This window comes from Macroventuria anomochaeta (assembly GCF_010093625.1).
Source record: "Macroventuria anomochaeta strain CBS 525.71 unplaced genomic scaffold BU25scaffold_1, whole genome shotgun sequence".
In the NCBI taxonomy this organism is placed as follows: domain Eukaryota; kingdom Fungi; phylum Ascomycota; class Dothideomycetes; order Pleosporales; family Didymellaceae; genus Macroventuria; species Macroventuria anomochaeta.
This window is the reverse complement of record NW_022985362.1, coordinates 1274062-1301209: the sequence shown is the minus strand read 5'-3', so window position 1 is coordinate 1301209 and position 27148 is coordinate 1274062. Positions and strand designations below refer to the sequence as shown.

Genomic DNA, 27148 nt, shown 5'->3' with positions numbered 1-27148 from the left:
GTCATTGTCAGTAGAAGGGTAACAGACGGCCTGCCTTGGACAACACGTTGCGGTAGTCGTTGCAGGCGCAGATCCATCGATCGAGGTAGTCGCCGACGCATAACCGACAGGACATGTGCCGGGCGAGTAGATGTAGTTCTACTGCTGCGGGACTGTGCCCTGGTATTCACATGCTTTCGGGTACTTCGAAAGGAATTAGGCTGGGTCGCGTCCGCGGGTGACTTTCATCCACTCATAGACGTGGTAATATTGCCGCTGACGGTGAAAGTGTTAATCCAATTGAAGACCGGGTCATATCCGACCGGCAGCGAGGTGTGTGTAGGTTCTCCGCCACTACACCGCTTTGGCACATACGAGGATGTCACAGGCCCAGGCCTGCTTGTTATTGGCCTGTTATCGTTAGTGTTCAGGCACACGGAATGCGGCGTTAGTCGCGTGTTTACAATGTATGCAGGTCAGCCTTGTGAGACGCGACGAATAGGAGGTCAGCATACATGCGCCTTCGCTGAGCGGTTTCGACGTTGAGATACGGAAGACTTGCCATGAACTCTCAACTGTACAATATTCGAGGTCGGACCTGAGAGGCAGGCCTTGTTGGGTTTCGACGTTGAAGTACTCACAACATGCCGCGATCGCGCTGTTCCTCCCTCTCTTGCCATACCGTCTTACCTGAGCAGGAGCACACTGTCTTGTCATCTTCAAGTCTGTTAGAATGTAAAACAACGATATGCAATGGCTCGCTCAGAATATTTGAGAGGCACTTACTGTCCCATACGCCAGCACTTCGCGCGATGACACCTACTAATGTGTCTGGGTCGTTCTTGTCAAACTACAGGTCATCAGCCACGAAGTCGGAAAGAGCAAAACAAGTCCAATTTACCTTTCCATCCTGCTGCTTCGCAACGATGATACTTCTCCCAATCATCTCCCAGATCTGGATAGGCCTATCGAGGAAAACAGAGCCAACACCACCCTTCTCTACCTCAACGGTACCGAAGACACCTCGGCATGGCTTGCCCTCCTTCTTGGCCTTCAATGCTTCCCAGATGCCACCTGTTGACTCCGGACCTTGCGAGATGTCGCCGGCCTCGCGAACGGTGGCGTGATAGGTTCCTGGTGATAGTCCTCGAATGCTCAGATCAACAACGGTCATGCTTGGTGCTACCTCGACCATGCGGACAAGTCCGCGAACTTTGTTCTCAACATGAGGGGCGTGCGACTCTAGAATGCAAACAGCAGCACCTGAATATCGTTAACATGCAATACATCTTGAATGCAATAACTTGGTGGGCTTACTGTTCGACTTTCCAGAACCCCGAAGAATAGCATCTCGCCCACTTGCTTGCAGAGCATCGACAATTGCTGACGGCGCTGCTGTACCTTCAATCGAGACGAGTTGTTCCTCAAGATTGGCGGTGATCTTGTTGATACCTATGTCCTGTTAGGCGGATGACGTGCATAGGGCTCGACCGAGCGCTCGTACCACTCAAGTTGCTAAGGGACCCTTCGATGTCTTTGATGCAGGCCTCGCAGGTCATAGGCACTGCAAATGTGGTTTCGAACGCCGGCACAGTCATTGTGAATTCCGTGAAACAGTTATTGATTTGGTGTAAAGGGTATGCTTCAAGTTGCGTGATCGATGTGTTTCTCGTCTCCACGTTCGCTTTGAAATCCATCGGAAATCCGTCTTCGGCCCGCAGCTGGGCCCGACCGAACAGCGAGATCTGATAACCTCAGAAGTCTTGGCATTTACAATTTCCAGCCAAGCATCGCAATCGAACCTCAGAATACTCCAGCGAACGGCATCGCCCGCGACCACTCGTTCCGCCGCCAATCAATCGATCGAGGGATCGGTCTTCTCCTAGGAATAGGCCTCAGGAAAGAACAGCCAGGCCATAGATTTTCACAGCCATGTCTCAAGTAGTAGGCAAGGTACGTTTTCTCCTAGCGGACCTCCGCATCTGCACCTAGCATGCACACGGCCCCTGTGCATGTCTCGTACACACCAATGACACTCATACTGATTCCATGTATAGACGCGCCTTGCGTACGCCCGCTCATGGCACCTCATTGACATCGGCTCCCACCCACGAGCCCTTGGGCGCGTCGCCTCCTCCATCGCGCTGGCCCTGATGGGCAAGCACAAGCCAATCTTCGACCCGTCAACTGACTGCGGCGACTACGTGGTGGCCATTGACTGCGCCAACCTGCACACAACCGGCAAAAAGCGCTTCCAGAAACTCTACCGCACACACACATCACGCCCCGGCTCGCTCAAGGAGATCAACATGGACCGCATGATGGCGAAGTGGGGCGGCGGCGAGGTCCTGAGAAAGGCGGTCAGTGGAATGTTGCCGAAGAATAGGCTGAGGAAGGAGAGACTGGCGAGGTTGAAGACGTTTGAGGGCACGGCGCATCCGTACGGGGAGAATATTTTGAGGGTTGGGAATGGTGGGGGACAGAGTATTGCGGAGCTTCCGGAGGTCAAGAGGGCGTTCGAGGGGCTGAAGGAGGCTGGGCAGGCGCCAGCGTCATAGCGAGGTTGAAGTGGAAGGGGATTGTAAGATTGTGGGGCTGACGGAGTTGGTCTGTAAGATCTGTGTATACCAGGAGCAGCATCACATGGATACGGCGTTCAGTGCTGTGTTGGAATCTATTGTAGCATATACCAAGATATATTCTCCAACATCAATGTGTGGGCGAGACGCTTACAACGACAACCTCTAGAGCGAATGTGCCTGGCGAATATCCTAGGATCATACATATATGGGAAAGATGCGGCCAGTTATCATTCCAGAAGCAGAGGATATGCTTGTGTCACATGCTGTTCGGCGCAAGACTGGGCCCTGTGGCCTCATAGGCTTCGGCCATTGTTGACCTCGATGATGTACAATCAGACGATTGGCATGGGAAATCTTCCTATTTATTTTCTTGATCAAACATCTAGTAGTCGTAGAAGCCCTTTCCGCTCTTCTTACCCAGCCACCCTGCATCCACCATCTTCTTCATCAAAACCGCAGGCCTGTACTTTGAGTCGCCAGTGTCATTGTACAGCACCTGCATGATTGCCAGGCATGTATCAATACCAATGAAGTCAGCAAGCTGCAACGGGCCCATTGGTACATTTGTGCCATTCTTCATGATACTGTCAATGTCCTCCTTTTTCCCTACGCCCGTCTCCAAGCAGATGATAGCCTCGTTGATGTACGGCATCAAGATGCGGTTTGCAAGGAAGCCGGGGGAGTCGGCTGATTGCGAGGCAATCTTGCCCATCTTCTCGCAAAAGGCGATCGCGGTGTCAATGGTGTCTTGTGAGGTCTGTAGGCCCGTGATGATCTCGACGCCTTTCTGGACGGGTACAGGGTTCATGAAGTGGGTGCTGATGACACGCGACGAAGCAGACAAGTCGGTGGGGTCCTTGCTTGTGCTCGCAGCGATCTTGGTGATAGAGATAGACGACGTGTTGGTCGCAAGAATGGCGTGGGAAGGACAGATCTGGGCCAGCTGTGAGAAGATCTTGGTCTTGAGGTCTGGTATTTCCTGTCAACTGTCAGTGCGTATTCCAGCATTTGAACGGATATTAACCCACCGGAACAGCCTCAATCACAAAATCAACGTCTGAGAGATCCTCAAGCTGTGTGCTAGTGGTCAGTCTCTCGCGAGCAGCATCTGCGTCTTCCTGAGACAGCCTTCCCTTCCCAACATCCTTCGCCAGGAGTTTCTCAGCGAACTTCAGGCCCTTGTCAATCGAAGCTTGCGAGCTGTCAATTAAGCTGACAGGTACTTTAGCCCTTTGTGCTGCTACAAGAGCTATTCCAAGACCCTGTTTCCATCAATTGAGGTTACTTGAAGCAATTCGATGCACTCACCATCTGACCAGCTCCAATGACGCCGAGCCTCTTGACCTCAGCGGCCGCACCGACTGACGGTGTGGAGCTCAAGGCACGGCATTGCTGCCTCGCTGCCGATCGAGCTACTTGTCTTGAAGCTGCAGAAAACATCTTGTATTCTTCAAAGTTTGTTTTGAGTGCAAAAAGTGAAAGTCAAACGGCATGTGAACCGCGCCTTCCGTTTCCTGCTCGGCTTAAGCTTACCGAGGCATATGACCTCAGCGGAGTTTCTGGGGTCGCTCCGCTCAGCCCTAGTTACCTTGGCGAATCTGCACGCTTCGGCTGGCCACTTTACGCGTCGCGCCAGACGCGTCGAAAGATCGCGGGACGAGTGGGCTGCTCGACGACAACCACCACAATGGCCCAAACCACGCTGGACGACTGGACGAGGGATCCAGTAGACCCTGAGATTCGTGCTCACGTCTACAGTCTTATTACCGCTGTAAGTCTTCCTAGTATTGCAATGTGATGTTCCACGTTGGCTAACGCGTGCGCAGCTTGGTGGTATTGGTGATAATGGCACCTACGCACTTGGAGACGACGCACTCGTATGTCTGAAAGATCTGCGGAAATGGCTGAAGTTTGCCGACGGGCAATTGAACCGTCGCGATGTGGCACGATGCATGGCCGAGGCGAATCTGGTGAGGGGGGACCTACTGGAGATACTGGCCAAAGTATCGCCTAGAGTACTTGAACAACCGTTGAAGCACAAGTTGGCGGTCGCTACACGTACGCACGAACATGAGAACACTTGGTGGCCATACTGACGCTGGCAGTGGAGCTACTTGTTCCCTTAACCTGGCCATTCGAGATCGATCCAGTCGAAGCGACTGTGAACCACCACCGCCATGGACCCTATGTCCAGCTCGCACAGATCGGATACAAGCGCGCTATCCTACAGTTCGACCGAGACCGAACTCTCCAGACCGCCGTGAAGGTCGCCCTGCCCTCTATGGCAATACCTTTGCGTGAGAGGTCACCACGAGATGAGGGCATAATTCGCATCGCCTTGTACTTTATACGCAACATTGCTATGCTCTCGCCGCCGAGCAGCGTACCTATGGATATCGACGAAGCGGAGGTGTCACGGTCTACGACAATTGATACCTTTCAGGAGCAGGACATCTTCCAGGTGCTTCTCAGTATGTCATCTAGCATCGGAGAAGATTTCGTTGCGCAGGATGTTGTACTGTTGGAGATTTTGTTCTTCTTGCTCAAGGGCATCGATGCAGAGAGGCTGTTTTTGGAAGACAAGAAGTTGGGCAGCAGGAATGCCAATGAGCTCAAAGACTTGATGCAAAAAGAGAAAGCAATGCTCGCTGGATACGCACGTACCGCACCAACACGTCATAATCGCTTCGGCACCATGATATGGCTGAAGCAAGAGGATGAGAAGGTCACGACCGTTTCAGGACAAGATGTGCTTGGAAAAGCTCAGGCTACCCTGGACAAAATGGACCAAACGAAGAAATGGAACAAACCAAGACGACCAGGACGCAAGACGGATTTGGAGCAAGAAAAGGAAGAGTTCGACTTGCCGGTTGCATTGAGTACGTCTGCACGAACTCATATCAAAGCGTTCGTTGAAGAGTTCCTCGACTCATCCTTCAATCCGTTATTCCAGCACCTCAGGAAGGCTATCGAGCGCGAAACCGAACGTGTAGAGACGCGACACTCGCGACAATTCTTCTACCTTGTATCGTGGTTCCTCCGAGCAGAGTGTGCAAGACGTCGAACTATCAAGGAGAAAGCCGCCGATCCCAAGAGTCCAGCGGTTCTTACTGCAGAGGACGAAAGCTACGGCTTGATTGCAGAAGTCACGAATCAGGAGACCTTCATTCTGCTGAACCGTTTCATGCAGAAGAGTCAGGACGAGAAGGCATGGCAAGATCTCAATGCAGGTATGAAATGCTTTACTCAAATTCTGCTCACTGTACACGAAATGTCTGAATCTGGACTGGAGGACGACCAAGAGATTGCCGAAAACATCCAGAATCGCATCTTTTACGAGGAGTCTACTCACGATCGCGTTGTCGTGATCCTACGATCATACAGAGATCAAGGATTTGGCTACCTCGATGCCGTTACGGAGCTCTCACATGTCTTCTTGCGTATGCTGGAGCGTTACGCGAAGCAGAACGTAGACATGCAGATCAAATCGAAACGACGAGCCCGCAAAATCAAAAAGAAGCAAGCGCAGGCGGATGGTGCGGAGGGCGAGGACGAAGGTCATATCTCGGAGAACGAAGACCTTCAGCAAGCACAGAAGACGGTCACTGAACGCAAGTTTGACTTCAACCGCTTCGCTGCGAAGTTTGTGAATCAAAGCAGCGTCAACACATTCGTTGCTTTCACTCGGTACTTCGCCGACCTTGACACTGAGCAATTGAAGCGTGCGCATCGCTTCTTCCACCGTGTTGCCTACAAAATGGAGCTTGGCGTCTTGCTATGTCGAGTCGACATTATTCAGCTCTTCAACAAGATGATGAAGGGACCGCGCGGCCTAGACCAAGAGTCTCCAGCTTACAGAGAGTGGGATGACTTCGTCAGGCATTTCTTCAGACAGGTAGTCAAGAGAGTGCAGGAGAGGCCAGAGCTAATAGTCGAGATGCTGTTCAGCAAGATCCCCCAGACGCTGTACTTCCTCGAGCATGGTCATGACCGAGAAGTCCTTACACGTGCACCGCGCCCACCAGCTGAACTAGAGGTCAAGCCTGGGATGGAGAGGCCTGAGCAGATTGGTGTTGCGGTTGGTGTACTGGTCAACCAGCAGAAGTCAGACGCTTTACATTGGGTCCGAGATGTTCTCACGTCGTCCGCTGAAGAGCGGAAAGCATGGGAAGATGCAGAACAAGCCCGCAAAGAACTGGCAGCAGCCGAAGCGCCTGAAGGCGAGGCAGCTCCAGAAAGCGCGGAGACTGAGGCACCAACACCACCTTCCATTCGTAAGTACTTATTCTCACTCACCTGCGGAAGCTACTAACGTTTCTAGTTGTCAAACATGACACCGCAGACCGCAAAATCGCTATGTTCAAAGATAATAAGCTCCGTCTACTTATGACTCTGGTGGGCTTCATGAGACTAGGCGCAAACGATGACCCTGATGCTTCGTGGGTCATTCCATCGTCACTCACGTCAACGGAGCTTCAAGAGGCCATCGATCTCATTCGCAAGTTCGAGTTCGACCCGCCCATCTATGAAGATGGCAAAGCACCGGAAGATCTTCTCCGTAGCAAGGCCGCTGCAGCTCGTCGATCGACACGTCGTGCTGACTTCGATGACGACTCGGATGGCATCGACCATGACTCAGAAGAAGATAGAGGGGAGTACGCGCTGGATGATCCTACAGCGAGGAAGCCTGATGGCGAAAGGAGGAAGCTCAAGCGGCGCAGACGAGTTCACACACCAGTCGAGTTGGATGATGGGGAGCGTGAGGCCAAAGCTGAAGCCCGGCGGAAGAAGGAGATTGAGAAGCAGGCAAAGACAAAGAGTACGATGTTCGTCCACGACTCGGATGATGAGGAGTGGGATGCAGACAAGGATGCAGCGTTCTTCGCACGTGAGCAAGCACTAAGAGAGGACACTTTGAAACAGTTCAAGAAGTCACTTGTGCTTGGCACTGTTGAGCCTGCGGTGTCCAAGAAGGAACTGTCAAGGAAAAGGAAGGCTGAGGACACAACCAAAAAGAGCAAAAGAAGGAAGTCTCCACCGAAACGTAAAGCAGGGCCTTTCGATGACAGCGACGACGACGACGAGAATGCGGGCGATGCTGCTAGTGTCAGCAGTCGTGCGCTATCAGAGGAAATTGAAGCTGTTCTGAGCGATGTCGAGAGTGAGGACGAAGCTACAGACACACCACTTTCTTCACAACATGCTGGAAGCAAAGACGACGTGCCCCATACATCGGCAGCAGCGACCCCGTCTAAGACTCAAGATGTTACTATGGCGGACGACGATGATGATGATGACGATACACCCGTTGTTCGCAGGCCTGCGGCACGGCACATGAGGGCTGGCTTCGTTATCGACAGCGACTCGGAATGAGATGAAGAACATGTACACTTTGCATAAGGAGGGTTGAGCATAGCATGGCGTTCGGGTTTGTAGCTTTCACTTTTGTATACCCTCCGGCTCTTAGTAGCCGCTCTAGGTCTGTGTCCGTATATCACTGTTGATGCGACAACTATCAAGAGCTTGTTAATGCATTCAATATCTTCTTTGCGGTAACTGTCTTCGTGTAGGTTTATGATCTTGAGCAAGTTCAGACAGTTCAAGGTGAATGCATCCATTTGGTGACGTCGCGCCTTCTTTTCGGATGGCTACCTCGTCCTTTCCTTCTTCAACTCTTCACTCCCCACAACACTCGGCCAACACCTGCATAATGTAAGTACCCCATCTTCGCACACGCCTCGCACCACGTTACCGCCATGCTAAGCTTTCCAGACCGACAACGAAAATTTGAGCAGTTGCGTGCTCACTGGGAGGCTGCTGAGACCGGCGAGGGCATAAAGATGGTGGGAAGAAGGGAGAAGCAAGCCCCTCACCATGTCGTCCATGAGGACCTCCAAAACAATGCGGGGAGCAAGTTCCGCAGAAAACTCAGCCATGGCCTTGCACTCATCTCACTCACGCAACGGAAGAGTGTGCCTGGTCGCCAGCTTTCGAGCAACGCGTCACTGGCTGTGAGCGCACCTAGTACTAACGACAGCTCCACTGCGATCCTGGAGCACGACGCTTTGCTTTCACCTCAGGCCGACACCGCGTCAGTGAGTACCTCTGGTGATCCACCTACTCCATTGCAGGACGGCGCACGAGCAAGTGAAGATCTCCAGACACCCAGACAGTTGCCTCGATCGCGCACCTTTAGCTACATACCACGCCCTGTTAAACTCGACGCCGACGCACAACCTGTAGTCGAACTCGACGAATCCAACGATGCATCATTAGACACGGTCATGACAGATTCGAAGCCTCTTCCGCCGTCCAGGATACCCACCCCAAGCCCACCACAGTCGAAGCGTCGAGGCTCTAGTCCACGTCAATACCTGCCTTCCAATTCATCACTGCAAGCAAGTATCGCAACAAATCGTCAGTCGTTCATGGGCATTGGAAATGGCTCTCCGGCCAAGGCTACGGTACGCTCACGTACGACTCCGAACCTGGTGAAAGCGACCAACACGTCCCAGCCAGCGAGCTACATGGCACCGAGAAGACCAGGACTTAAGAGGCCTTTCGCTTCTTCTACACTCCAAAAGCCTGTACTGGCAGAGAACGTACCAATGAACAAACGCGTAGCCCAACGGCGGTCTCAGATTCAGGATAAAGCGGTCAAGCGAGAGAGTTTGGCAGTACCTTCTGCAGCATTCAACAGAAGGTCGTTTGGACCAGGCGCTCCGCTTGCCCAGAACAAACGTGCAAGCTTTGCAACGCCTTCTGCCAGCGCCAAACGCCTGAGTTCGCACCTCATGCGAACACCGGTTACCGCCAGGGGTGTCTCACCAAAAGTGCAAGAGGGATTTCATGAACCAGATGCCCCTCGCTCTTCGGAAGAGGCACCTGTGATCCAGTCCCAATCCAAGGACTCAGAAAGCTCTCCAACGCCGACTCTTTCAACTGTTGATCTCATAGATCCGCCTCTTGCACCACCGCCACGACTGGATGTCGATAATGATACACAAAGAAGGACACTCGGGACGCCAAACGGACTGGGTGGCGTTTGGAGGTCTTCCAAGGTCTTTGCAGCTGCAAACTATCAGGTGAGAAGATTCCCACGTTCCTCCACCTTCCACCATTTTGGAAGACGTTCGGAAGCCCCTCCTCCAGTACCTCCCATCCCACATCAGTATAAGCCGCCATCATCATCCAACCTCATCCACTCTGTCTCGCAGCAATACACATCGACATCATTATCAAATCTGCACCACCATCTTCCAATGGCTTCAGGCAAGTTCGGATCCTGCAGCAGGTCCCTGCTCTCTGACATAGCTTCGGCTCAGAGGTCTACGGAGGCCGCCTCGGTGAAGTCTATGTCAACCTTCGCATCGGTAACTGCATCTGAAGTTGCAGAGAATGCAGATGAGAAGAATTGTACCGGTACAGCAGGAGCAACCTCAGTACCCAAGGCTCGTGATGATGCTCCTCGACCGAAAGCAGTATCGACGTCTTCCAGCAACCTAACAGCCCTGCCTCCGGTTCTGGAAAAGCTCAATCCCAAGCGTACCAGAAGATCAATATCAGTAACACGTTCAGTGAAGCCTACTGGAGATCTGCACAGCCAACGACACTGGTCTCTCACTGAGCGTTTCTACCCAGACAGTGCTGACAATCTCACTCGTGTACAGGTCAAAGACTACATGCCACCGTTATACTGGGCCGGACGGTTCCAGTCTCGATTCGATCAGTGGCGCACAGAAGCCATGGTAGCGGTGCTGAACACCGAAGTCAAGCCTGAAGACGAAGGACCATTGGGGCAGTGCGGCCTGGACGACGAGAGGAAAGCCACCATCTTGATCTTCATGCAACTTAGGGATCTCTGCGCTTCTACACAAGCCGCAGACAGCCTTCACGTACGCTCAACCCTTGGTCACTATGCTTGTTAGGTAACGGCGCTGACGGTTTCCCAGGAGTTCGAGTACAGATACCGAAAAGATCACAAGATGCTCGACACCAAACACGATCTCCCACCATCACTACGTAAGCCCGAGGAATCGACTCCCAAAGGACCCATTGGCCGCGCTGTACGCAAACTGACGCCTCGAAAGGCTAGCTTTGCCAACTTGTTCAAAGGCAAAGGCTGGAACAGGAACGATGACACAAAGCCAGTGGATGTGCCTGGACACGTCCGCGAGCTCCAGGAGATAACGGATCTATCTAGTGGCCTCGAGGCTACAGACTCGGACAGCTTTGAGTCTGGCTCTCGGCAGCACGCTCGCTGAGACCGCCGATGATCTGGATAATGATGCGGGACATGGTCGGTACACAGACATGATGAGCATGTTGCCCCATTAGGGCCAATGTGTGCTCAGATGAGAAGGCGCGGAGTTGGGTGAGGGCTTGCTATGCTGCCGTAACAGTATTCTCGGAAGTACATGGAGGTAAATGTGGTGTCCACATCTGTATCAACGATATTCAGGAATCAAGAAGTAGTCTCTTTGAAACGCATCATTCAGGAATCAAGAAGTAGTCTCTTTGAAACGCATCACCAGAATCTTCCTCCTCCAAACGTATTTAGCCAGGGACACATACCAGAAAGTGATGATGGTACGGTGGGTGCGAGATCACGAACAACCGAGGTTTTTGAATCGATGTCATTAGATTTGTGGTGTCGTGACGAACTCTATCTTGTAGTACAAGTGTCGCCCAACAGCGTGCACATGCTTCCAACCCACACAGCCCAATCCACGCACTTAAGCGTAGAAGTTGACAGTGTCCTTCTTCTTCGCCTGCACCTCAGCAATAGCATCGACGTAGTGCTCGTGGCTGATCTTCTGCTGACCTGATCGCAGAGCAATCATACCAGCCTCGACACAGACGGCCTTGAGCTGCGCACCACCGAACTCATCGGTACTGCGCGCCAACTCCTGCCAGTTGACCCCCTCATCGACAGTCATCTTTCGCGAGTGGATGCGCAGAATCTGGGCGCGGGCCTCCTCATTCGGCAGCGGGAACTCGATCTTCCTATCCAGACGACCGGAACGAAGGAGCGCGGGGTCCAGAACGTCGACACGGTTGGTAGCAGCGAGGACCTTGACACGGTCGTCAGATGCGAAACCGTCAAGCTGGTTGAGAAGCTCCAACATGGTTCGCTGAACTTCTCGGTCACCGGACTTCTCCGAGTCGAAACGTTTTGTGCCGACGGCGTCGAGTTCGTCGATGAAGATGATTGAGGGTGCCTTCTCCTTTGCCAGGGCAAAGCAGTCGCGCACCAGCTTTGCTCCGTCTCCTATGAACATCTGCACTAGTTGCGGGCCTGCGAGCTTGAGAAAGGTGGCGTCGGTCTGCGCGGCGCAGGCTCGTGCGAGGAGGGTCTTGCCGGTACCGGGAGGGCCGTACATCAGTGCGCCTGTATCGGTCAGTATAGGGTCGTGCAGGATATTGATGGCGTAGACATACCCTTTGGCGCCTTGATGCCGATCTTCTTGAATCGCTCGGCCTCCTTCATGGGCCAGACGACAGCCTCGACTAGCTCCTCAATCTGCTTGTCCAGGCCACCAACGTCTGTGTACTTCTCCGTCGGTTTCTCATCAACCTCCATGGCCTTTACTCGGCTGTCGTACTCAGCGGGGAGTGTGTCGAGAACAAGGTACGAATCCTTATTCACACCGATCAGGTCACCAGGCTTGAGCTTCTCGTGGTCCACCAGACCGATGAGGGGCAGGAAGATAGTTTGTCTCGTAGACGTCTTGATAACCGCCGACTTGCCCACACGGGTGGCGTCCAAGTCGATGTTCGCACCCTCTTCCTTGGCTTCTGCTTCGACGTCCAGGTCTAATATCTCGACGACGTTGCCGACAAGGTACGGCAGTTGCCTGAAGATTGTTAGCATGGCCTCCGCCATCTTCACCCTGGCACGCCCGCAACTCTGGACAATGAAGCATACCTGTTGTTCTCGATCTTGTCTAGGTTGTCCTTGATCTTCTCGTTCATCGACGCCTTCTCGTGTGTAAGCCTCTGGAACTCGCTCTTCATGATGCGCATGTCGTTCTCCAGTAATCGTCTCCGCGCGATGATGTCTCGTGTGCTTGAGTTTAGGATCTCCTCGTCAAGTGGCTCCTCCTCTGGCTCAGCGTCTTCCATTTCTGCGTCGCCATCGGCCTTCTTTCCATCTTTGCCAGCATCACCGTCCTTTTTCTTGTCCTCATCCTTCTTCTCTTCCTTCTCGTGGCGCTCAAGATCGTCGAGATCCTCAAGTGTGGACATGGTGGCGGCGTGGGGTGGGGCTGTGGTTGGGTACAATAGCCTACGAAGGTGACTCTAATGAGAGCTGCGTTGTGGAGGCAATCCGAGAGGGCGTCGCTGGCGGAAAGGTCGGGTTGGTGGGGTGTTGATGTAAAGCTGTTTGGGAGGCAGCTATGAGTGACGAACGTGAAGGCTCCCGCGATTACTCCGGTCTTGGCGCGTTTGGGTCGAAGCTTCCCGATCAAGGCGAACACTCTCACAATATCATATTCAACAACAGCCTCAATCTCAACCATTAACGGCGTGTTACATAAATTCTTTGCGATCAGTCGTCTCAAATGACCATTACTTTAATTTCTACAGACGAAAGTTGCTGCGCGTGTTCACAAGCTGGACGAAACGGTTGCGGAAGCTCAAATACGAACAGATGTTGTAGCTAAGTCTATCAGTACGCTAGCCAATATGCCAATGGAGAATACCTTGAGCGGTGTTGCGCCGGTCGTCCTTTGGGATTGACTTGGGAGGGGCAGCCCCTGCTTCATTGGACTAACGCTAGAGCGGGACAAAGCTCAGCTCAGAACAAGCACTTGTGAGGCATCTCAAAGCTTAACGTTCAGGAGCTGGTGTGATATATTTTGACACTTCATGCACTGCCACTACTACCGTTTTTTACTGGTATATAAATATTTCAATCTCCAGAATTACTCATCAAATCACAAGGCACCATGGCCTAATGGTAAGGCGTTGCTTTCCGGTGGCAAAGATTGAGGGTTCGAGTCCCTCTGGTGTCGTTACCTTTTGCTTTTTGCTGCCCTCTCACACCTTTGGTGTTACGAAACTTGCAAAGGGTGTTGTCCTGAAGGTCAACCTCGGAAGGTCTTCGTGTTCCATGTCTTATCATCCGAGTGCCCGCATTCGAACACCCCAACTGCACACTCCTCCGCTACTGTCCAACCGTACGTTTTGAGTTTAAGATCCTCACACAGTACAGCCTCGGTTTCACTTCCTTTTGCTGTTACTGATTGCTTTTCTCGCTCGTGACGCGTGATGTCTGCAATGCATACTCTCCGATGCTCGCAGAGCGCTCGGATAGTCACGAGACATGCTCAGGTAACTTCATTACCAATGCACACCGAATCACACATTGACACCATTTGGTAGCTTCCCTTACTCAGTCATGCTCGTTTTCAGTCTACAGCAGCCGCGTCAACTACATCGACCGAGGCCACCCCAGCTTCAGACCTTGACTCTATAATTGAGGTGAAGAAGGAGATTAAGATTCGCACCCCACAGTTCAACAAGCTTGTGGGGACAGAAAATACACCGAACCCTAACTCGGTTCTTCTGGATTTGAAGAAACTGGATGGTGAGCTCGATCGATTGCATGAGAGTTGGCGGAAATTGCTCCCGACAACCAAGGGCCCGATACGCGTTCGCACAGAAGTCCACAATCTGCTCCCAGAAAATGCCGTCGTTCTGGTTGAAAATAATAAGATTGTTGTTGGGGGAAAGGCAATCCCGAATATCTGGCTCAGAGACAATTGTCAATGTAGCAGCTGCATGCACGAGTCGACGAAGCAGAGACTCCAAGATACTTTTGCAATTCCCAAGGATCTGTCTCTCAACTCCGCTTCGATCACCAAGAAAGAGAAGGTGCACGAAAGGGTTGTCGATATCGAGTGGAGTGACGGCCACAAGAGCAAGTACAGTCAACCGTTCCTAGCGAACGCGATCACAAGCTTCGAAAGAAGGTCCGTCGTGCGCCAGGGGTTGATGAATTCAAAACTCTGGGACTCGTCCATCGCATCACACCCGCCCACTGGAACTTTCCACGATGCAACAGACAACAGCATAGGCCCAATTCTCCAGAAGATAGTAAGCACACCCAAAGCACTTTAGCAGCAATCACGAGTTAACACCTGTCCAGCGCAAATACGGCTTCTGCTACGTCGACAAAACCCCCTTCGACACTCCCCAAGCAACCGAAGGCCTTCTGCATCGCATTGCTTTCATCCGCGAAACGCACTACGGCGGCTTCTACGACTTCACCGCAGACCTCGCCTCCCAGGACACAGCATACACCAACATCGCCCTCGAAGCGCACACCGACAACACCTACTTCTCCGACCCCGCGGGCCTGCAAGCATTCCACCTGCTCTCACACACCGAGGGCACAGGCGGCGCCTCCCTGCTCGTGGACGGCTTCAAAGTCGCCGACGAGCTCTTCCAGCAGGACAAAGAAGCATACCGAATCCTGAGCACGGTGAATGTGCATGCCCACGCCTCAGGCAACGAGGGTATTAGTATCCAGCCGTACCGCGGCTTCCCCGTGCTAGAACACGACCCCACGACCGGCGACCTGCTGCGCGTGCGCTGGAACTCGTCGGACCGCGCTTCGATCGAGCTGCCCATTGAGCTCGTCGAGACGTGGTACGATGCTGCGCGCAAGTTCGATGCGCTGCTCAAGAAGAAGGAGAACGAGTACTGGGAGCAACTGGTTCCTGGCAGGGTCCTGATTTTTGATAACTGGAGAGTGTTGCATGGAAGGAGCAGCTTTACGGGGAAGAGGAGGATTTGTGGGGGGTATATCAATAGGGACGACTGGATGAGTCGGGTTAAGATGGAGCGGTTTGGGCAGGAGAGGGTTTTGGGAAGTTTGGCGAGTTCGTAAGGAGTGGGGTTGAGAGCACGGTGGTGGGGGAGGGGTTATTGAGACGCAAGCAAAGAAGTGAACCAAAGAAATCATGCTGATACATCCTGTGTTGGCTCTTTGCGACGTATGTACAGCTGCTGTGACCCAAAGAAAGCGCCTGGTATTTTTTCTCTTTTCTTGTAATCTAGCGCCTGGCGGGGACGTTCTTCTCCTGCTCCAACTCCAACTCGGCCTGGCGGTAGTACTTGGCAGTGTCGACACCGTGGTAGGGGTGATTGACCAGGTTGGGCCACGGCAGAACGTGGGCAAATGTGGCTGCGTAGCGCGAGTTCCTGTGCGCGACTCCCTGCATGTACTCGGTCATCTCGGTGGTGCCGTACAGCGACTCTCCCTTCTTGACCTTGTCGACCATCTCGCGCATGTCCATTTCGACCTCACGGCGGTTCTCGCGGGCGCCGTAGAAGCGAGCTGTCTCTCTGTTAGTATCGTGTCCCAGCCAATCACACACTTGCCGATTGTAGAAGTCATGCACGTACATGTTGACCTCGAGTATGCGAAGATGACGGCTCCAGCGACACCAACAGCGCCGCTCAAGCGCATGACAGGCGCGAATCCGCCCTTGCCAACGAACGAGGGCGAGACTCGCTCCCAGTACAGCATCAGACCGGGGCTGATAGCACCGACTGCCGCGCCGTAGAGCCAGTCAGAAGGGCGAGAGTAGCGCAGTACGCGCGAGAGATGTCTTCGCTTCTTGTCAGTACGTGCGCGCAGCCGACCGAGGGCGGGTAGAGGGGGTGAGACGCATACGGGTCATTGTCGATGAGCTGCAGCGTGTTAGCCATGTGCAGCCATTGCGCACGATGCAGGGCCGCAATTGCTTACTGGGTACTCGCCGGTGGGGACCTTGTCCGGCACAACGGCCTGGTGCCTGACAGCGGCGTCCTGCGAAGACATTGTGGGTTGCTGGCTGCTGGCTGGCTGCGTGCGGTGCGGAGGTGTGAGTTGAGGTTGCCCCCGGTAAAGCTTCGGAGATGTGCGCCTCAAGCCTTGCGGAACCATGACGGCGCGCGTGAACTGGGAACTTTTGTGCCAAGCCAGCCCTACCATCTGCAACGCGCGACAAGTCGCGAACAGCAATGCTTGCGCGCCCTGCGATTGGTGCACTTCGACTTCCACGATAATCGCCGCCTTCGCACATACAAGAGATGGAAGGCATACAGGGCACCTCGTCCGGCGCGGCGAGCGACTCGGCCATGGTACACGCCCGTCCCACCGTCGCGGACCTGCATGGAGAGAACCACTTTGCGCAGGTAGCCAGGAAGAACTGGCTCGCCGCGACGAAGACGCCAAAGGTGCGCCCGGACGTCATCAAGAAAGAGCTGTGGGACGAACTGGAAAACGTCGACTTTGCGTACTCGTCGCTGCTTGTGCTGGAAAACCTGCAGCTGCTGGAGAGATACCTGTGGCCAGGGTTCAGCGAGGATGCTTCCAACAACCACCATCTGCTGCTGGCGCTGGTGGTCAATGTCAAGAGGAGGGAGAACCTGCCGTCATGGGGTAGGATATACAGCTTTGTCGCCATGGTATCAGTGCTAACAAACCCCCCAGACCACTTCACAAGCAAACCCGCCGAATTCTCCTCCTTCTTCCGCCGCATACTCTCCATGACCGTCGATCCCTCGCAGCCCTTGAAGATTCGCACCCAACTAGTGTCCTTCGTCATCGGCGCATTTCAGTCGCTGGACAGTGGTCTCGTGCGCAAAGAGTGTGCGCCCCTCGTTGGCATATCGATATGGCACAACCTGCACTCAGACGCAGTGCGCGAGCAGCACTTCGAGGAACACCAGATGCTGCGCAAGGCATGGCGCGCGTCATCCAAGCGATTCGATGCCGCAGACGAGACACTGCAGGCCAGGCTGCGGTTTGAACGGTCCTGGCTATACACCCTGGTCCTCGACTTTCTAGATCGCCTATACAACAGCAACACAAAGCAAGAGATGGCCGACAATCTGGCATACTGCGAGCGCTTCGTGGAGCTCCTCACCGACCTGCAGAGTCAGCTGCCGACCAGGAGATACGTCAATACGCTTCTGAAGGATCTGAATTTGCTTCCCGCGATCAGACTATCGCCCATGTACGCAGATGAGGACAACGGCCTTTTCCGCGACCTCTACAGTCTGCTCAGCCATTTTACCTACTTTGCGATTGAGGACCAGACTGGCAAGCAGCTATCGAAGTTGGAGTACGATCAGCAACATTACAATACTCTGGCGAAATTGCAACGGATAGGCTACGCTACATTCCAGGAGAAGTTGCAGTTGATGGCTTTGGCAAACTTCGCGAGTATTGGAAACCGAGAAGAGCTGGACGGCCATTTGCGCACATTGAGTGACGACGAACTCAGAGAGCTTTGCTCCTTCATGGGACTCCGAACGGAATATCCAAGCACAACATTCCTGGTGCGAGACCGGACTTTCCACATGGAGACCCTCATCTCGCTGGTCGAGCAGAGGCCTACCTTCAAGGATAACGTGCGTGACGTGCCCGTCTTCCCTACAGAAAAGATCTTGTACGAAACCACATTCCTTCGAAACGAGTCATACAACGGTTCGAGGCCTCTCGCGATCCCAAAGTTGAACTTGCAATATCTGACCATGGGCGACTTCCTGTGGAGGTCGTACATCTTGTACCGTGCCGAATCGTTCTACGGTATCCGGAAAGATATGGAAGACGTGGTCAAACGCGTACAGCCGCGAGGAAAAGGCGTCAGCACAAAGTTTGGTGGCTTTTCCAGGATGTCGATACCCATCAACGCGCCGGGCATCGTCGATGTTGCGCCCTCCAAGGTCGGAGAAGAACACCCGGCCTACGTGCGTGCAGAGATCATCCTGGATGTCAGTCGTTTGCAAGTTCCAGTGCGTAGGGAATGGGAGTCCTTGAGGCCGGACGACGTAGTTTTCCTCCTCACTGTGGAAGGCAAGGAGGATGCGCCTATGCGCAACGGCCACAGTGATGCGAACACAGGCGAACAAGTTGGTCTTCAGAGGTTGAGGTGTGCCCAGGTTGTCCAAGTGCTGGACGACAATGGCAGACCCTTGCGCGATCAGACACAGAACGGCGACTTTGCGCCTCGAGCACGATCACGACGACTCGTTGTCAACATCGATGCGAAGCAGTACCAAATCGATATGCACCACGTTGCTGAAGGCCGACCTAACATCTATGAGAACGTAAACATGATTGCTCGTCGCAGAGGGCGAGAGAACAACTTCCTCCCCATCCTCGAATCCATCAAACGTCTGGCTTTGTCCGACTTCCCAGCGCCATCATGGTTGCAAGAGGTCTTCTTAGGCTACGGCGATCCTTCTTCTGCAACCTACACACGCCTACCCAATCGCTTACAGTCAATCGACTTCCGCGATACATTCTTGGACTGGCAACACCTGATCGAATCCTTACCCGGAAAGACAATAGAGCCTGCAGAAGATGCACAGGGAGCCTTCGGACCACCCTACGTCGTGCAGTACCCTGCAGCAGTTGAGCCAGCAGCTGCACCTGCCAAACCTTCGAAAAAGCGGCGTCGCGACCAGGTCGAGGTTGCGCAACCCGCGCATGAGTCTCTGCATGTCTCGACGTACAAACCACCGAACATGGGCCCGTACCCTGCAGATGCTATCAAGCAGAACGCAGTCAGGTTCACCCATGCACAGGTCGAGGCTATCACTTCTGGCACACAGCCTGGTCTGACGGTCGTGCTCGGCCCGCCGGGTACCGGAAAGACGGACGTTGCGACCCAGATTATTTCCAATATATACCACAACTTCCCGGACCAACGAACATTGCTTATTGCACACAGCAATCAGGCGCTGAACCAACTGTTCCAGAAGATCGTTGCACTTGATATTGATGAGCGACATCTATTGCGTCTTGGTCACGGAGAGGAGGACCTCGATACTGAGGCCAGCTATAGTAAGCATGGCAGAGTAGAGTCCTTCCTCGAGAGAGGCACATACTACCTGTCAGAAGTCGATCGACTTGCGAAGAATCTCGGTGCGCCAGGTGCTCATGGCAATTCATGCGAAACTGCAGATTACTTCAACCTGGTCTATGTCAAGCCAGCTTGGACGCAGTACTGGGACAGCATCACATCGAAAGAAGCCAGCGTTGAGCAGATAGTCGCTGAGTTCCCCCTCAAGGACTATTTCTCGAATGCGCCACAGCCCTTGTTCCCACCTGAGGCGGATCGCGAGCAGGTTCTTGACATTGTTCAAGGCTGCTACCGCCATGTCGAGAAGATCTTCACGGAACTCGAGGACATCCGTCCCTTCGAGATCCTACGAAACCCTCGCGATAAGGCGAACTACCTTCTCGTGAAGGAAGCCCGCATCATCGCCATGACATCCACCCACGCCGCCATGCGAAGACAAGAGATCGCCTCCCTAGGTTTCCACTACGACAACGTGATCATGGAAGAAGCCGCCCAAGTCACCGAAATCGAAAACTTTATCCCCCTCGCCCTACAAACCCCCCAGAACGGCGAGCTGCCCCTCCAGCGCATCGTCCTCTGTGGCGATCACCTCCAAAACTCGCCCATCATCCAAAACCTCGCGTTCAGACAATACGCAAACCTCGAACAATCCCTCTTCCAGCGCCTCGTCCGCCTCGGCGTACCAACCATCACGCTCGACCAGCAAGGCCGCGCCCGCCCCTCCATCGCAGAACTGTACAAGTGGCGCTACCCAGCGCTCACGAACCTGCCTGCTGTTCTATCCGCGCCGGACTTCCAAGTCGCAAACGCAGGCTTCAAGCATGAGTATCAATTCATCAATGTCGACGACTACAAAGGGCGCGGCGAGGCCGAACCAACACCGCACTGGATCGTCAATCTGGGTGAAGCTGAGTACGCGGTTGCGCTGTTCATGTACATGCGCCTGCTCAACTACCCGGCGCACAAGATCTCGATCCTGACGACGTACGCGGGTCAGCGCGGACTCATCAATGACATCTTGAATGCGAAGTGCAGAGACCACCCATTTTTCGGGCGCCCGAAGGTTGTGGCTACGGTGGATAAGTACCAGGGCGAGCAGAATGATTGTAAGTCGCTCTAAGCCGTCCCAAATTCTTTCATCCTTGTGTTGGTGGTAGTGGTGTACTAACAGACTCCAGATATCATCCTCTCCCTCGTCCGCACAAAAGCAATCGGCTACCTGCGCGATATCCGCCGCCTCACCGTCGCCCTATCACGCGCCCGTCTTGGCCTATACCTCCTGGGCCGCCGCACCGTCTTCGAGTCCGTCTTCGAGCTCAAACCCGCGTTCGACGTGCTGTTCACCCGCCCGGACGAACTCACGCTCGTCACTGGCGAGATGTTCGGTGAAACCTCACGACCCGTGCATGTTTCCGGTGCTGGTGATGGAGAGGGGGGTGGGGAGGTCGACGGCGAGGCGGTCATGACGGGGTACGAGCATCTTGAGGAGTATGTGAGGGGTATTACGGGTGCGAAGATTGAGGCGTTGAAGGCGAATGGGGGGCGGTTGCCGACTAGGGAGGTTAGGATGGTGGATGGCGGGGATGAGGATGTGGATCGGGAGGAGATGGTGCTTGTGCCTGAGGAGCAGGTGCAGGAATTTGGGGCTGATGATGACGAGGTGGTGTAGGGCTGAGGGCGAAAATAGGCATTTGACGGCGTTGATGATGATGATGCATGCAGCATTTGGCTTTGTTTGTTCATGTGAAGATACCAATTCGACAAAAGCATTATATCCAGTGCTTTTGATTCATCTACAGATATGCCTCTAAGCTCATGTGGTATTTCCAATCCGCAGTACGTCATACGCCGTCCATCCTACATGCCCCATGCACTCAGGCCGGGGCTTTTGGGCAGGCGCGCAGAGAGGCTATCTCGGCCCCTTCTTGCCCTTCAGATACGCACTAACCTGCTCGACATGACTGACGAAGAATATCCTCTTTTCGTCGTTCTTCCACTCCAAGACTCCGCATTGTTCCGCGTACTTCATTACATCCAGGTACTCAGCCTGCGTCGCGAACTCGCGCATCAGATACCCGGGTTTGGTTTCTACTCGCTCGCCCTCGTACTCCCATAGCCTGATCTGATCCATGACTGTGGGTGGGATGAAGGTCTTGTTTTTCTGCATCTGTGGATGCGCGTAGGTTGTGAGGTAGGAGATGATTTGCTGAGATGTGATCCCTTGCGAGACGGCCTTGTGTACGGATTCCTTCGTAAGTTTCCCAGATATGAGATTCGGGAAGCGGTGTTGCAGTTTGCAGAACAACGATATGATGGCGATCTGGATCAGGGAGTTTGTGTAGGCGTAGAGGCGGTAGTTTGTTTCGATGATGATGAAGCCCTGGTTCGCGGTACTGCTGCTGCTGGAGCTTGCATCGCCGGAGGTGTTGAGGCCGCCGGACTCGGAAGTCAGGGTTGTGGCGAGACGGGTTGGGTAGAAGACTTTGGCATCCTTGGAAGAGCGGTAGACGATGCCCATTGCAGAGAGATCGTCGAGCATATGTAGTTGTGTTGGGGAGAGGGTCGAAGTCGAGTAGGCTTGGCCAAGTTCGAGCGAGCCGAGCATGAAAAGGAAGGAGAGTACGTCTGTTTCGTTCATGCCGAGCTTTTAGATGTTAGTAAATGCAACCCACATTTGGATACAGTATCGGCCGAACTTACATCGTTGACCATTTTCAGGTACACGATCAACAGGTTCCAGACCTGCGCATTCGTCTCTTGCAGCACAAAGGTAAACCCTTCCTTCGTGATTCGTGGTTGCCCGTGGAACGTCCTGACGAGATCTCCGGCATGCAATAGCTTTTTAGTCCCTGCTCCGATGTCTGACTTGACGTCCACGCCTGCAGCACCGCCAACCATATAGAAGAGGATCGTCTCCCACTGCGCTCTCGCATACTCGTCCAAAAACTCGAGGCTGACCCTTCTCTCGCCCCTGCTCTCCTCTTTTGTGGCAGACACACCAAAAGAGCCATCCTTCCCTGAGCCCTCCAAGGCATGTCGCAAGCTGCGCTTGAAGCCTCGGGAGAGCGAGTGCGAAATCGTGCCGTCATCTTCCTTAGTAGTGTCGAGAATGTGGAGTTGTGCGAGAACGAAGGTCGCCTGCTCTTTTTCTCGTGTGGCACCTGGTTTGAACCAGGCTTTGAGCTGCGCATCGGGGAAAGATGTGGGCATGTAGAGCATCGCCATTACGAGTGTCTTCGCTGTTGCCTTGTATCAGCTATCAGGCTCTTGCAGCCCTGATAGTCATTGCACTTACCTAGATGTGGCAGCATGCAGCGAAACACCGCCACTACTGTCGCGGGTGCCTCATAGAGCTTCCTGTGCGTCTGCAGAGGCAGACCTTGGAGGTATTCAAGCGCCTGGGAAGAGGATGGGGCCGACATTGTTGCGGTTGAGGGTGATCGGTCGGCGTGCTACCGTATTATCATCGTCTTGAAGCAAGACGGCGGACCAGACGCGTCAGTTGCGCGGTAAGTGTTGCGAAAGGTGAAGTTCAAAGAGTATCGAAGAAGGCAGCGATGATCGATGACGCGCCAAGGGCGGAGCGGACATGTGGGGCTCCACCTCCTTGTCTAGCTCCCGAGCTCCCCATAGCTTCGAGCAATTGCCGAGCGGAGGACCGACCGTCACTCTTCGATAACCTGAGGGTGAAGCCGCAAAGATGCCGGCGCTCAAGTTTGTCAGATCTGTGAGCTTCTGCATCACTCGTTCGATGGATTGGAAGAGGTACTGATCGATTGAACAGGTTTGGGAGTCGTTCCGTGCCAATTCCGGCCTGGAGCCAAGGTACGTTGCACCAGGTCTCGAGGATAGATTGTAGCTGACAAGTGAACTCGCACAGATTGTTGGATGGCGTAGGTCTCTCAATGACCCTCGCCATGTGTAGTGCTAGGCATTGCTTGCTGACTTTAATTCCTACAGCTTCGCGTCACATCCGCAACTCCTGGCCGCGTCAAGTTTGAACTTGATATTCAAAAGGAACATACTGTATGGAATCTCGGCTCAAATATCTGCGTGAATACTCACATGTAACCAGAACCGACTGAACATTCTCCATGGAGGCACAATAGCCAGTATGGTCGATCTCGGTGGCTCTCTGGCTGTAGCATCTCAGGGTCTCTTCGCTACAGGCGTGTCAACCGATCTCAACGTTACCTACCTGTCGTCAGGAGGTAAGATCGGTGACTTGATCAAAGCTGAGGTGACTTGCGATAAGTGTATGCTCCAATCAAGTCGACAGATCTGTACGTGACACTGACATCGCATAGTCGGCAAAACACTGGCATACACGTCAATCAACTTCAGCAACAGCAAGGGCGAAGTGTTTGCGCGAGGAAGCCATACGAAGTATGTGGCTTTAGCATGGAAAGACCCCAACAATATCGTAGAGCAGCTTTCGCCGAAGAAGAGTGAGAAGAAGGACTAATTCTGTTGTACCCTTTCGCTCTCTTGTCGTGTTGACATGGCGATGTGTTCGATGAACATCTTGTACTCTACAGGTCATGAAGACAGGCGAATATACCGAGTTCATATTCTCTGGTTAGTCTTGGTGCCTGTCCAATGTCGATAATCTGTGGCGCAATGGGCAGGATACCTTCACAGGCCAAGCAGCTTTGACGGAATCTGTTCGCGGGACGTTCTGCATTTGGTTCGAGCATAGCGCGGACGATGTTTTTGGCACGGGGTCTTTTCGCTGGGTTTGCTTTAACCATCTCACGGATCACAGGCTGATGCTTAGATCCATCCAGAACGAAGCCTTGATTCGGCAGCGCGGCTAGCTTCTCGAAGTATGGCCCTTCGAGAAGATCCTTGCTGATGTTGTCTGGCTCCAGAGCTGCCATGATCTCGATGTACACACATCCAAGAGAGAACACATCTGAGTTCGAGTTGCGATCCTCCCGTCCAGCAACCTCCGGCGCACAATATTGCTCGGTGTAGCCGTTTAGAGATCCAGTGGTTATGCTATGTCCTGTGTCCCCAAAGTCACGAGACAGTCCGAAGTCTGCGTACAGAAGCGTCAAGGATGACTCGGAAGACACGGTTAGCGAGTCAGTCTGGTGCACTAGCATGCTTCTTCACATGCCTCTCTGGTAAGAGACCTTCCACGTCATCGCCGAGATGGTTGAGTTCGAGATGTTCGCTGGGGCCAATCTTCAGCGGTTGTTCAACTGCGTTGCTTCTCATGGTGGGATAATTCCAACTCAGTTGGTCAAAGTGGTATCTCTCCATTGAGCGTGAGACTTTCATGTGAGTTATGTGGTCGATTTGATGATCGCCGCGAGAGTTGATGATAGCTGAGGTGAAGAGGAGCTGAGAGCTGCAGAGCACTCCGCACGCCAAGGTCATTTGTCGCTACGCTTGTAGCTCTCAGTGGTTCAAGAGCGCATTGTGCATAGGGAGTGCATGTCGTAGGATAATCACAGACGGAAGCCACGAATTTCGGCAGTCGTTCAAAAGCGTGAGCTCGCCATCGCAACTTCCTTCCCATTATTGCGACGCGCCATCACCGCCCATCTCTATTACCCACAAAACTCCACTGTCTTCTCCTCTGCCCACCGTCCGTCTGCGCTCTCATCAGTTTCGCAGCTCCATTTGCTCCCTCCAACCCTCTACGACTGACAGTTCTCACAATCCTCCCCATCGCACTCTCCCCTCCATCACCAACCTTCCTCCTCTGCTCATCCGCAGTTTGCTGTTTCCACCCACCCTCCGTGCGATCCTCCTGTTTCTGCGGCCAAAGAATCTGATGGATAACCACGGCCCGAACATTCATAACGACCACAAACATCCACATTGTAATCAATGCGACGGTCATTACGCACCCCACATATCTAATCGCCATATTCCCATTTAGCGCCCTCGCAATCGCAAACGTCGCCGTCGTCAACGCCGTATTAGGAAAAACAAACGAGTACCACGTCATCGCGAAATCCATCTTGCCCCGTCTAGCACAGGACCAGTGTGCTCCAACACTAACGAAGAAAAACCACAGTGCAAGACCCCACAACCACAAGCCCATAAAATTCGCCATAATCATGCCCACCCTCCCCGCCAGTTCTCCATTCCCCTCGCCCATGAAATCGCTCGGAACAACTTTCGGCAGCTCCTGCCCCATCGTCACTACGCCTGCGATAGTGAACCCGCTGGGGCCGACGGATATGAACATGCCTGGGCGTAGCGACTCTTTGGGGAGCTTTTGTGTCATGAGACGGTAGATGAAGGCTGCGTAGATCATCAGGCTGACCAGGAAGCCAATGCCTTGGATAATGTAGCCGCCGAGAATTATTTGTAGTGCGATGGTGGGGGAGGAGACTTTGGGCGCGAGGGAGCCAGCGTGTGGGCCGATGATGAGGAGGGGGTAGGCGGGGAAGATCCAGATTGGGGTCATTTGCTGGAGTCAATATCAGCGGGGAGCAGCGTCAGGAATGAGAAGTGCTTACGTTGATAGTGAATGTTGTTGTTGACCACCTAGACACGTCAGCAATCTATGTGGAAGTAGGTGAGGCAAGGGGAGGTGATGAGATGGGAAGGGCGATACGAACATTATGAGGTAAATCCCCAACGAAAAAGCAACAGCAAGTCCACAATCCACCCAAAACAGCACAATCATAACATGCTGCAACCACCTCTTCTCGCCCACCATCCCGACCCCGTACTGACTAATATTCATCATGATGATACCAAAACTCACAATCGCCGCCGGAATAAACAGACTCTCCGTCGGATGCAAGAAGCTCGCCCTAAACGTGCGCGGGTAGAAGTAAAACCGACACGATATCATGAAGACGTTGAAGAGGAAGAGAGAGAGGTTAAGCAGGAAGAAAATGCACCCAAGAGTGTAGAGGCCGCGGAAGCGGAAGGGGACCGCGTAGAGAACGTTGGCGATCCCGCCCGTGGCCATGGTGAGGCAGAACCAGGTCCATGTGAAGTGACGGATGCGTGAGCGCCAGGGAAGTTTGGAGTGGCGGCGGCCCGTGGCTGAAGCTGTGTCTTCTGGACCTTCAACATCACTTTGCTTCTCTGGTTCTCCTGAGTCAGGGTCGGGGATGTTTTCATCGCCACCTAGGACTGATGCTCCTCTTGGTCGTTGGTGCCCGATGTTTGGGTCTATCTCTTCCTCAGCTTCGACGCCTTCCTCACCGCTTCCATCCTTGGTCTTCTCATTCAAACTCTTTCGCCGAGCCATTGGCGGCAGATTGGCCGCGAAGTCATCGAAGGGATCTCGCTCAACGGACTGGGGCTCAGGCGTGAGCACGTGAGCATGGTTTCGCCAGCGTCGACGATCCGCTGCGCTGGAGACGGTGTCTATGCTAGCTCTGCGAGACTCAGGCGTGGTGGGATGGATACGGGCGGTGAAGAAAGTCTCTTGTCGCTCATTCATTGTAGGGAAGTCCATGACTGGTACCGAGCCGTAGAGGCATTAGCGAAAGACACAACAAGTAGACAATGGTGACGCTTCAGGCTAGGAGACCGTGCGGCAAGCAGGAGCTAGCGGTTCGAATTGAGGACGTTGAGCAATGACGTATGATCAAGTTTTGGGTGGGTGCGGATTGTGGAGTCGTGAAGTTTGGATCTCTGAGTTGAGCGACATGTTGAATTTACCTCATTCTGTACCCTTGTCCATGCGACAACACATTTCTGTACCCCACGTCCTCGATGTGGAAAGATAAGTGAGCATCA

General features: G+C 53.5%; 12 protein-coding genes and 1 non-coding gene across 13 annotated transcripts; 7 read left to right on the top strand and 6 right to left on the bottom strand.

Annotated features, from left to right (window-relative positions):
* Positions 1-616: 616 nt before the first annotated feature.
* BU25DRAFT_327984 (superoxide dismutase copper chaperone-like protein) lies at positions 617-1577 on the bottom strand (the record flags this gene model as incomplete). The annotated part of the gene is made up of 5 exons (XM_033699504.1): positions 617-696; positions 766-829; positions 881-1242; positions 1297-1431; positions 1484-1577. 5 exons carry the CDS (start codon positions 1575-1577, stop codon positions 617-619), a joined length of 735 nt encoding a protein of 244 aa, XP_033567824.1.
* On the top strand, positions 1573-2718 carry BU25DRAFT_436052 (50S ribosomal protein-like protein L13). The gene is made up of 2 exons (XM_033699998.1): positions 1573-1932; positions 2037-2718. The coding sequence occupies exons 1-2, from the start codon at positions 1912-1914 to the stop codon at positions 2535-2537; spliced, it is 522 nt and encodes a 173-aa protein (XP_033567823.1). The 5' UTR covers positions 1573-1911; the 3' UTR covers positions 2538-2718.
* Positions 2719-2903: 185 nt separating this feature from the next.
* On the bottom strand, positions 2904-4042 carry BU25DRAFT_381202 (uncharacterized protein). Its single transcript, XM_033699653.1, has 3 exons — positions 3870-4042; positions 3590-3823; positions 2904-3540 (listed from the first exon to the last, which is right to left on the bottom strand). The coding sequence occupies exons 1-3, from the start codon at positions 3999-4001 to the stop codon at positions 2944-2946; spliced, it is 963 nt and encodes a 320-aa protein (XP_033567822.1). The 5' UTR covers positions 4002-4042; the 3' UTR covers positions 2904-2943.
* Positions 4043-4229: 187 nt separating this feature from the next.
* Positions 4230-8047, top strand: BU25DRAFT_381199 (timeless-domain-containing protein). The gene is made up of 4 exons (XM_033699652.1): positions 4230-4332; positions 4388-4619; positions 4667-6835; positions 6883-8047. Exons 1-4 carry the CDS (start codon positions 4249-4251, stop codon positions 7932-7934), a joined length of 3537 nt encoding a protein of 1178 aa, XP_033567821.1. The 5' UTR covers positions 4230-4248; the 3' UTR covers positions 7935-8047.
* A 270-nt stretch (positions 8048-8317) lies between these two features.
* Positions 8318-10922, top strand: BU25DRAFT_464792 (uncharacterized protein; the record flags this gene model as incomplete). The annotated part of the gene is made up of 3 exons (XM_033700133.1): positions 8318-9769; positions 9887-10456; positions 10514-10922. 3 exons carry the CDS (start codon positions 8318-8320, stop codon positions 10823-10825), a joined length of 2334 nt encoding a protein of 777 aa, XP_033567820.1. The 3' UTR covers positions 10826-10922.
* A 128-nt stretch (positions 10923-11050) lies between these two features.
* On the bottom strand, positions 11051-12898 carry BU25DRAFT_405497 (26S protease regulatory subunit 6A). Its single transcript, XM_033699802.1, has 3 exons — positions 12490-12898; positions 12003-12418; positions 11051-11952 (listed from the first exon to the last, which is right to left on the bottom strand). Exons 1-3 carry the CDS (start codon positions 12807-12809, stop codon positions 11297-11299), a joined length of 1392 nt encoding a protein of 463 aa, XP_033567819.1. The 5' UTR covers positions 12810-12898; the 3' UTR covers positions 11051-11296.
* Positions 12899-13507: 609 nt separating this feature from the next.
* Positions 13508-13579, top strand: BU25DRAFT_t9. The gene has a single exon. It is a non-coding gene; the product is annotated as a tRNA-Arg (tRNA).
* Positions 13580-13584: 5 nt separating this feature from the next.
* On the top strand, positions 13585-15537 carry BU25DRAFT_356154 (Trimethyllysine dioxygenase). The gene is made up of 3 exons (XM_033699599.1): positions 13585-13898; positions 13950-14663; positions 14716-15537. Exons 1-3 carry the CDS (start codon positions 13836-13838, stop codon positions 15457-15459), a joined length of 1521 nt encoding a protein of 506 aa, XP_033567818.1. The 5' UTR covers positions 13585-13835; the 3' UTR covers positions 15460-15537.
* BU25DRAFT_381191 (NADH-ubiquinone oxidoreductase-like protein 21 kDa subunit) lies at positions 15524-16428 on the bottom strand. Its single transcript, XM_033699651.1, has 4 exons — positions 16324-16428; positions 16249-16265; positions 15978-16183; positions 15524-15909 (listed from the first exon to the last, which is right to left on the bottom strand). The coding sequence occupies exons 1-4, from the start codon at positions 16393-16395 to the stop codon at positions 15626-15628; spliced, it is 579 nt and encodes a 192-aa protein (XP_033567817.1). The 5' UTR covers positions 16396-16428; the 3' UTR covers positions 15524-15625.
* A 170-nt stretch (positions 16429-16598) lies between these two features.
* BU25DRAFT_356150 (uncharacterized protein) lies at positions 16599-21178 on the top strand. The gene is made up of 3 exons (XM_033699598.1): positions 16599-16998; positions 17050-20535; positions 20608-21178. Exons 1-3 carry the CDS (start codon positions 16647-16649, stop codon positions 21096-21098), a joined length of 4329 nt encoding a protein of 1442 aa, XP_033567816.1. The 5' UTR covers positions 16599-16646; the 3' UTR covers positions 21099-21178.
* A 160-nt stretch (positions 21179-21338) lies between these two features.
* Positions 21339-22654, bottom strand: BU25DRAFT_328920 (transcription factor Tfb2; the record flags this gene model as incomplete). The annotated part of the gene is made up of 2 exons (XM_033699547.1): positions 21339-22073; positions 22130-22654. 2 exons carry the CDS (start codon positions 22652-22654, stop codon positions 21339-21341), a joined length of 1260 nt encoding a protein of 419 aa, XP_033567815.1.
* Positions 22655-23103: 449 nt separating this feature from the next.
* BU25DRAFT_356143 (acyl-coenzyme A thioesteras-like protein 13) lies at positions 23104-23994 on the top strand. Its single transcript, XM_033699597.1, has 6 exons — positions 23104-23156; positions 23214-23254; positions 23310-23322; positions 23390-23455; positions 23505-23685; positions 23737-23994. Exons 1-6 carry the CDS (start codon positions 23130-23132, stop codon positions 23892-23894), a joined length of 486 nt encoding a protein of 161 aa, XP_033567814.1. The 5' UTR covers positions 23104-23129; the 3' UTR covers positions 23895-23994.
* A 758-nt stretch (positions 23995-24752) lies between these two features.
* On the bottom strand, positions 24753-27055 carry BU25DRAFT_405491 (uncharacterized protein). Its single transcript, XM_033699801.1, has 3 exons — positions 26011-27055; positions 25909-25936; positions 24753-25859 (listed from the first exon to the last, which is right to left on the bottom strand). Exons 1-3 carry the CDS (start codon positions 26862-26864, stop codon positions 24972-24974), a joined length of 1770 nt encoding a protein of 589 aa, XP_033567813.1. The 5' UTR covers positions 26865-27055; the 3' UTR covers positions 24753-24971.
* Between the last annotated feature and the right edge of the window lie 93 nt (positions 27056-27148).

Coding starts and splice junctions, on each gene's coding strand:
- BU25DRAFT_436052 (XM_033699998.1), top strand. CDS start 1,912: ATGTCTCAAGTAGTAGGCAAG. Junction 1,933..2,036: donor TGTCTCAAGTAGTAGGCAAG/GTACGTTTTCTC, acceptor TTCCATGTATAG/ACGCGCCTTGCGTACGCCCG.
- BU25DRAFT_381202 (XM_033699653.1), bottom strand. CDS start 4,001: ATGTTTTCTGCAGCTTCAAGACAAGTAGCTCGATCGGCAGCGAGGCAG. Junction 3,824..3,869: donor TCATTGGAGCTGGTCAGATG/GTGAGTGCATCG, acceptor TGATGGAAACAG/GGTCTTGGAATAGCTCTTGT. Junction 3,541..3,589: donor TTGTGATTGAGGCTGTTCCG/GTGGGTTAATAT, acceptor GACAGTTGACAG/GAAATACCAGACCTCAAGAC.
- BU25DRAFT_381199 (XM_033699652.1), top strand. CDS start 4,249: ATGGCCCAAACCACGCTGGACGACTGGACGAGGGATCCAGTAGACCCT. Junction 4,333..4,387: donor TCTACAGTCTTATTACCGCT/GTAAGTCTTCCT, acceptor ACGCGTGCGCAG/CTTGGTGGTATTGGTGATAA. Junction 4,620..4,666: donor CAAGTTGGCGGTCGCTACAC/GTACGCACGAAC, acceptor TGACGCTGGCAG/TGGAGCTACTTGTTCCCTTA.
- BU25DRAFT_405497 (XM_033699802.1), bottom strand. CDS start 12,809: ATGTCCACACTTGAGGATCTCGACGATCTTGAGCGCCACGAGAAGGAA. Junction 12,419..12,489: donor GACAAGATCGAGAACAACAG/GTATGCTTCATT, acceptor AACAATCTTCAG/GCAACTGCCGTACCTTGTCG. Junction 11,953..12,002: donor CGGCATCAAGGCGCCAAAGG/GTATGTCTACGC, acceptor TGACCGATACAG/GCGCACTGATGTACGGCCCT.
- BU25DRAFT_356154 (XM_033699599.1), top strand. CDS start 13,836: ATGTCTGCAATGCATACTCTCCGATGCTCGCAGAGCGCTCGGATAGTC. Junction 13,899..13,949: donor TAGTCACGAGACATGCTCAG/GTAACTTCATTA, acceptor ACCATTTGGTAG/CTTCCCTTACTCAGTCATGC. Junction 14,664..14,715: donor GCCCAATTCTCCAGAAGATA/GTAAGCACACCC, acceptor ACACCTGTCCAG/CGCAAATACGGCTTCTGCTA.
- BU25DRAFT_381191 (XM_033699651.1), bottom strand. CDS start 16,395: ATGTCTTCGCAGGACGCCGCTGTCAGGCACCAGGCCGTTGTGCCGGAC. Junction 15,910..15,977: donor CGCATACTCGAGGTCAACAT/GTACGTGCATGA, acceptor ACAGAGAGACAG/CTCGCTTCTACGGCGCCCGC.
- BU25DRAFT_356150 (XM_033699598.1), top strand. CDS start 16,647: ATGGAAGGCATACAGGGCACCTCGTCCGGCGCGGCGAGCGACTCGGCC. Junction 16,999..17,049: donor GGAGAACCTGCCGTCATGGG/GTAGGATATACA, acceptor CAAACCCCCCAG/ACCACTTCACAAGCAAACCC. Junction 20,536..20,607: donor CCAGGGCGAGCAGAATGATT/GTAAGTCGCTCT, acceptor AACAGACTCCAG/ATATCATCCTCTCCCTCGTC.
- BU25DRAFT_356143 (XM_033699597.1), top strand. CDS start 23,130: ATGCCGGCGCTCAAGTTTGTCAGATCT. Junction 23,157..23,213: donor CGCTCAAGTTTGTCAGATCT/GTGAGCTTCTGC, acceptor TCGATTGAACAG/GTTTGGGAGTCGTTCCGTGC. Junction 23,456..23,504: donor ATATTCAAAAGGAACATACT/GTATGGAATCTC, acceptor ACATGTAACCAG/AACCGACTGAACATTCTCCA.
- BU25DRAFT_405491 (XM_033699801.1), bottom strand. CDS start 26,864: ATGGACTTCCCTACAATGAATGAGCGACAAGAGACTTTCTTCACCGCC. Junction 25,937..26,010: donor TTGGGGATTTACCTCATAAT/GTTCGTATCGCC, acceptor TGACGTGTCTAG/GTGGTCAACAACAACATTCA. Junction 25,860..25,908: donor CAACAACATTCACTATCAAC/GTAAGCACTTCT, acceptor TATTGACTCCAG/CAAATGACCCCAATCTGGAT.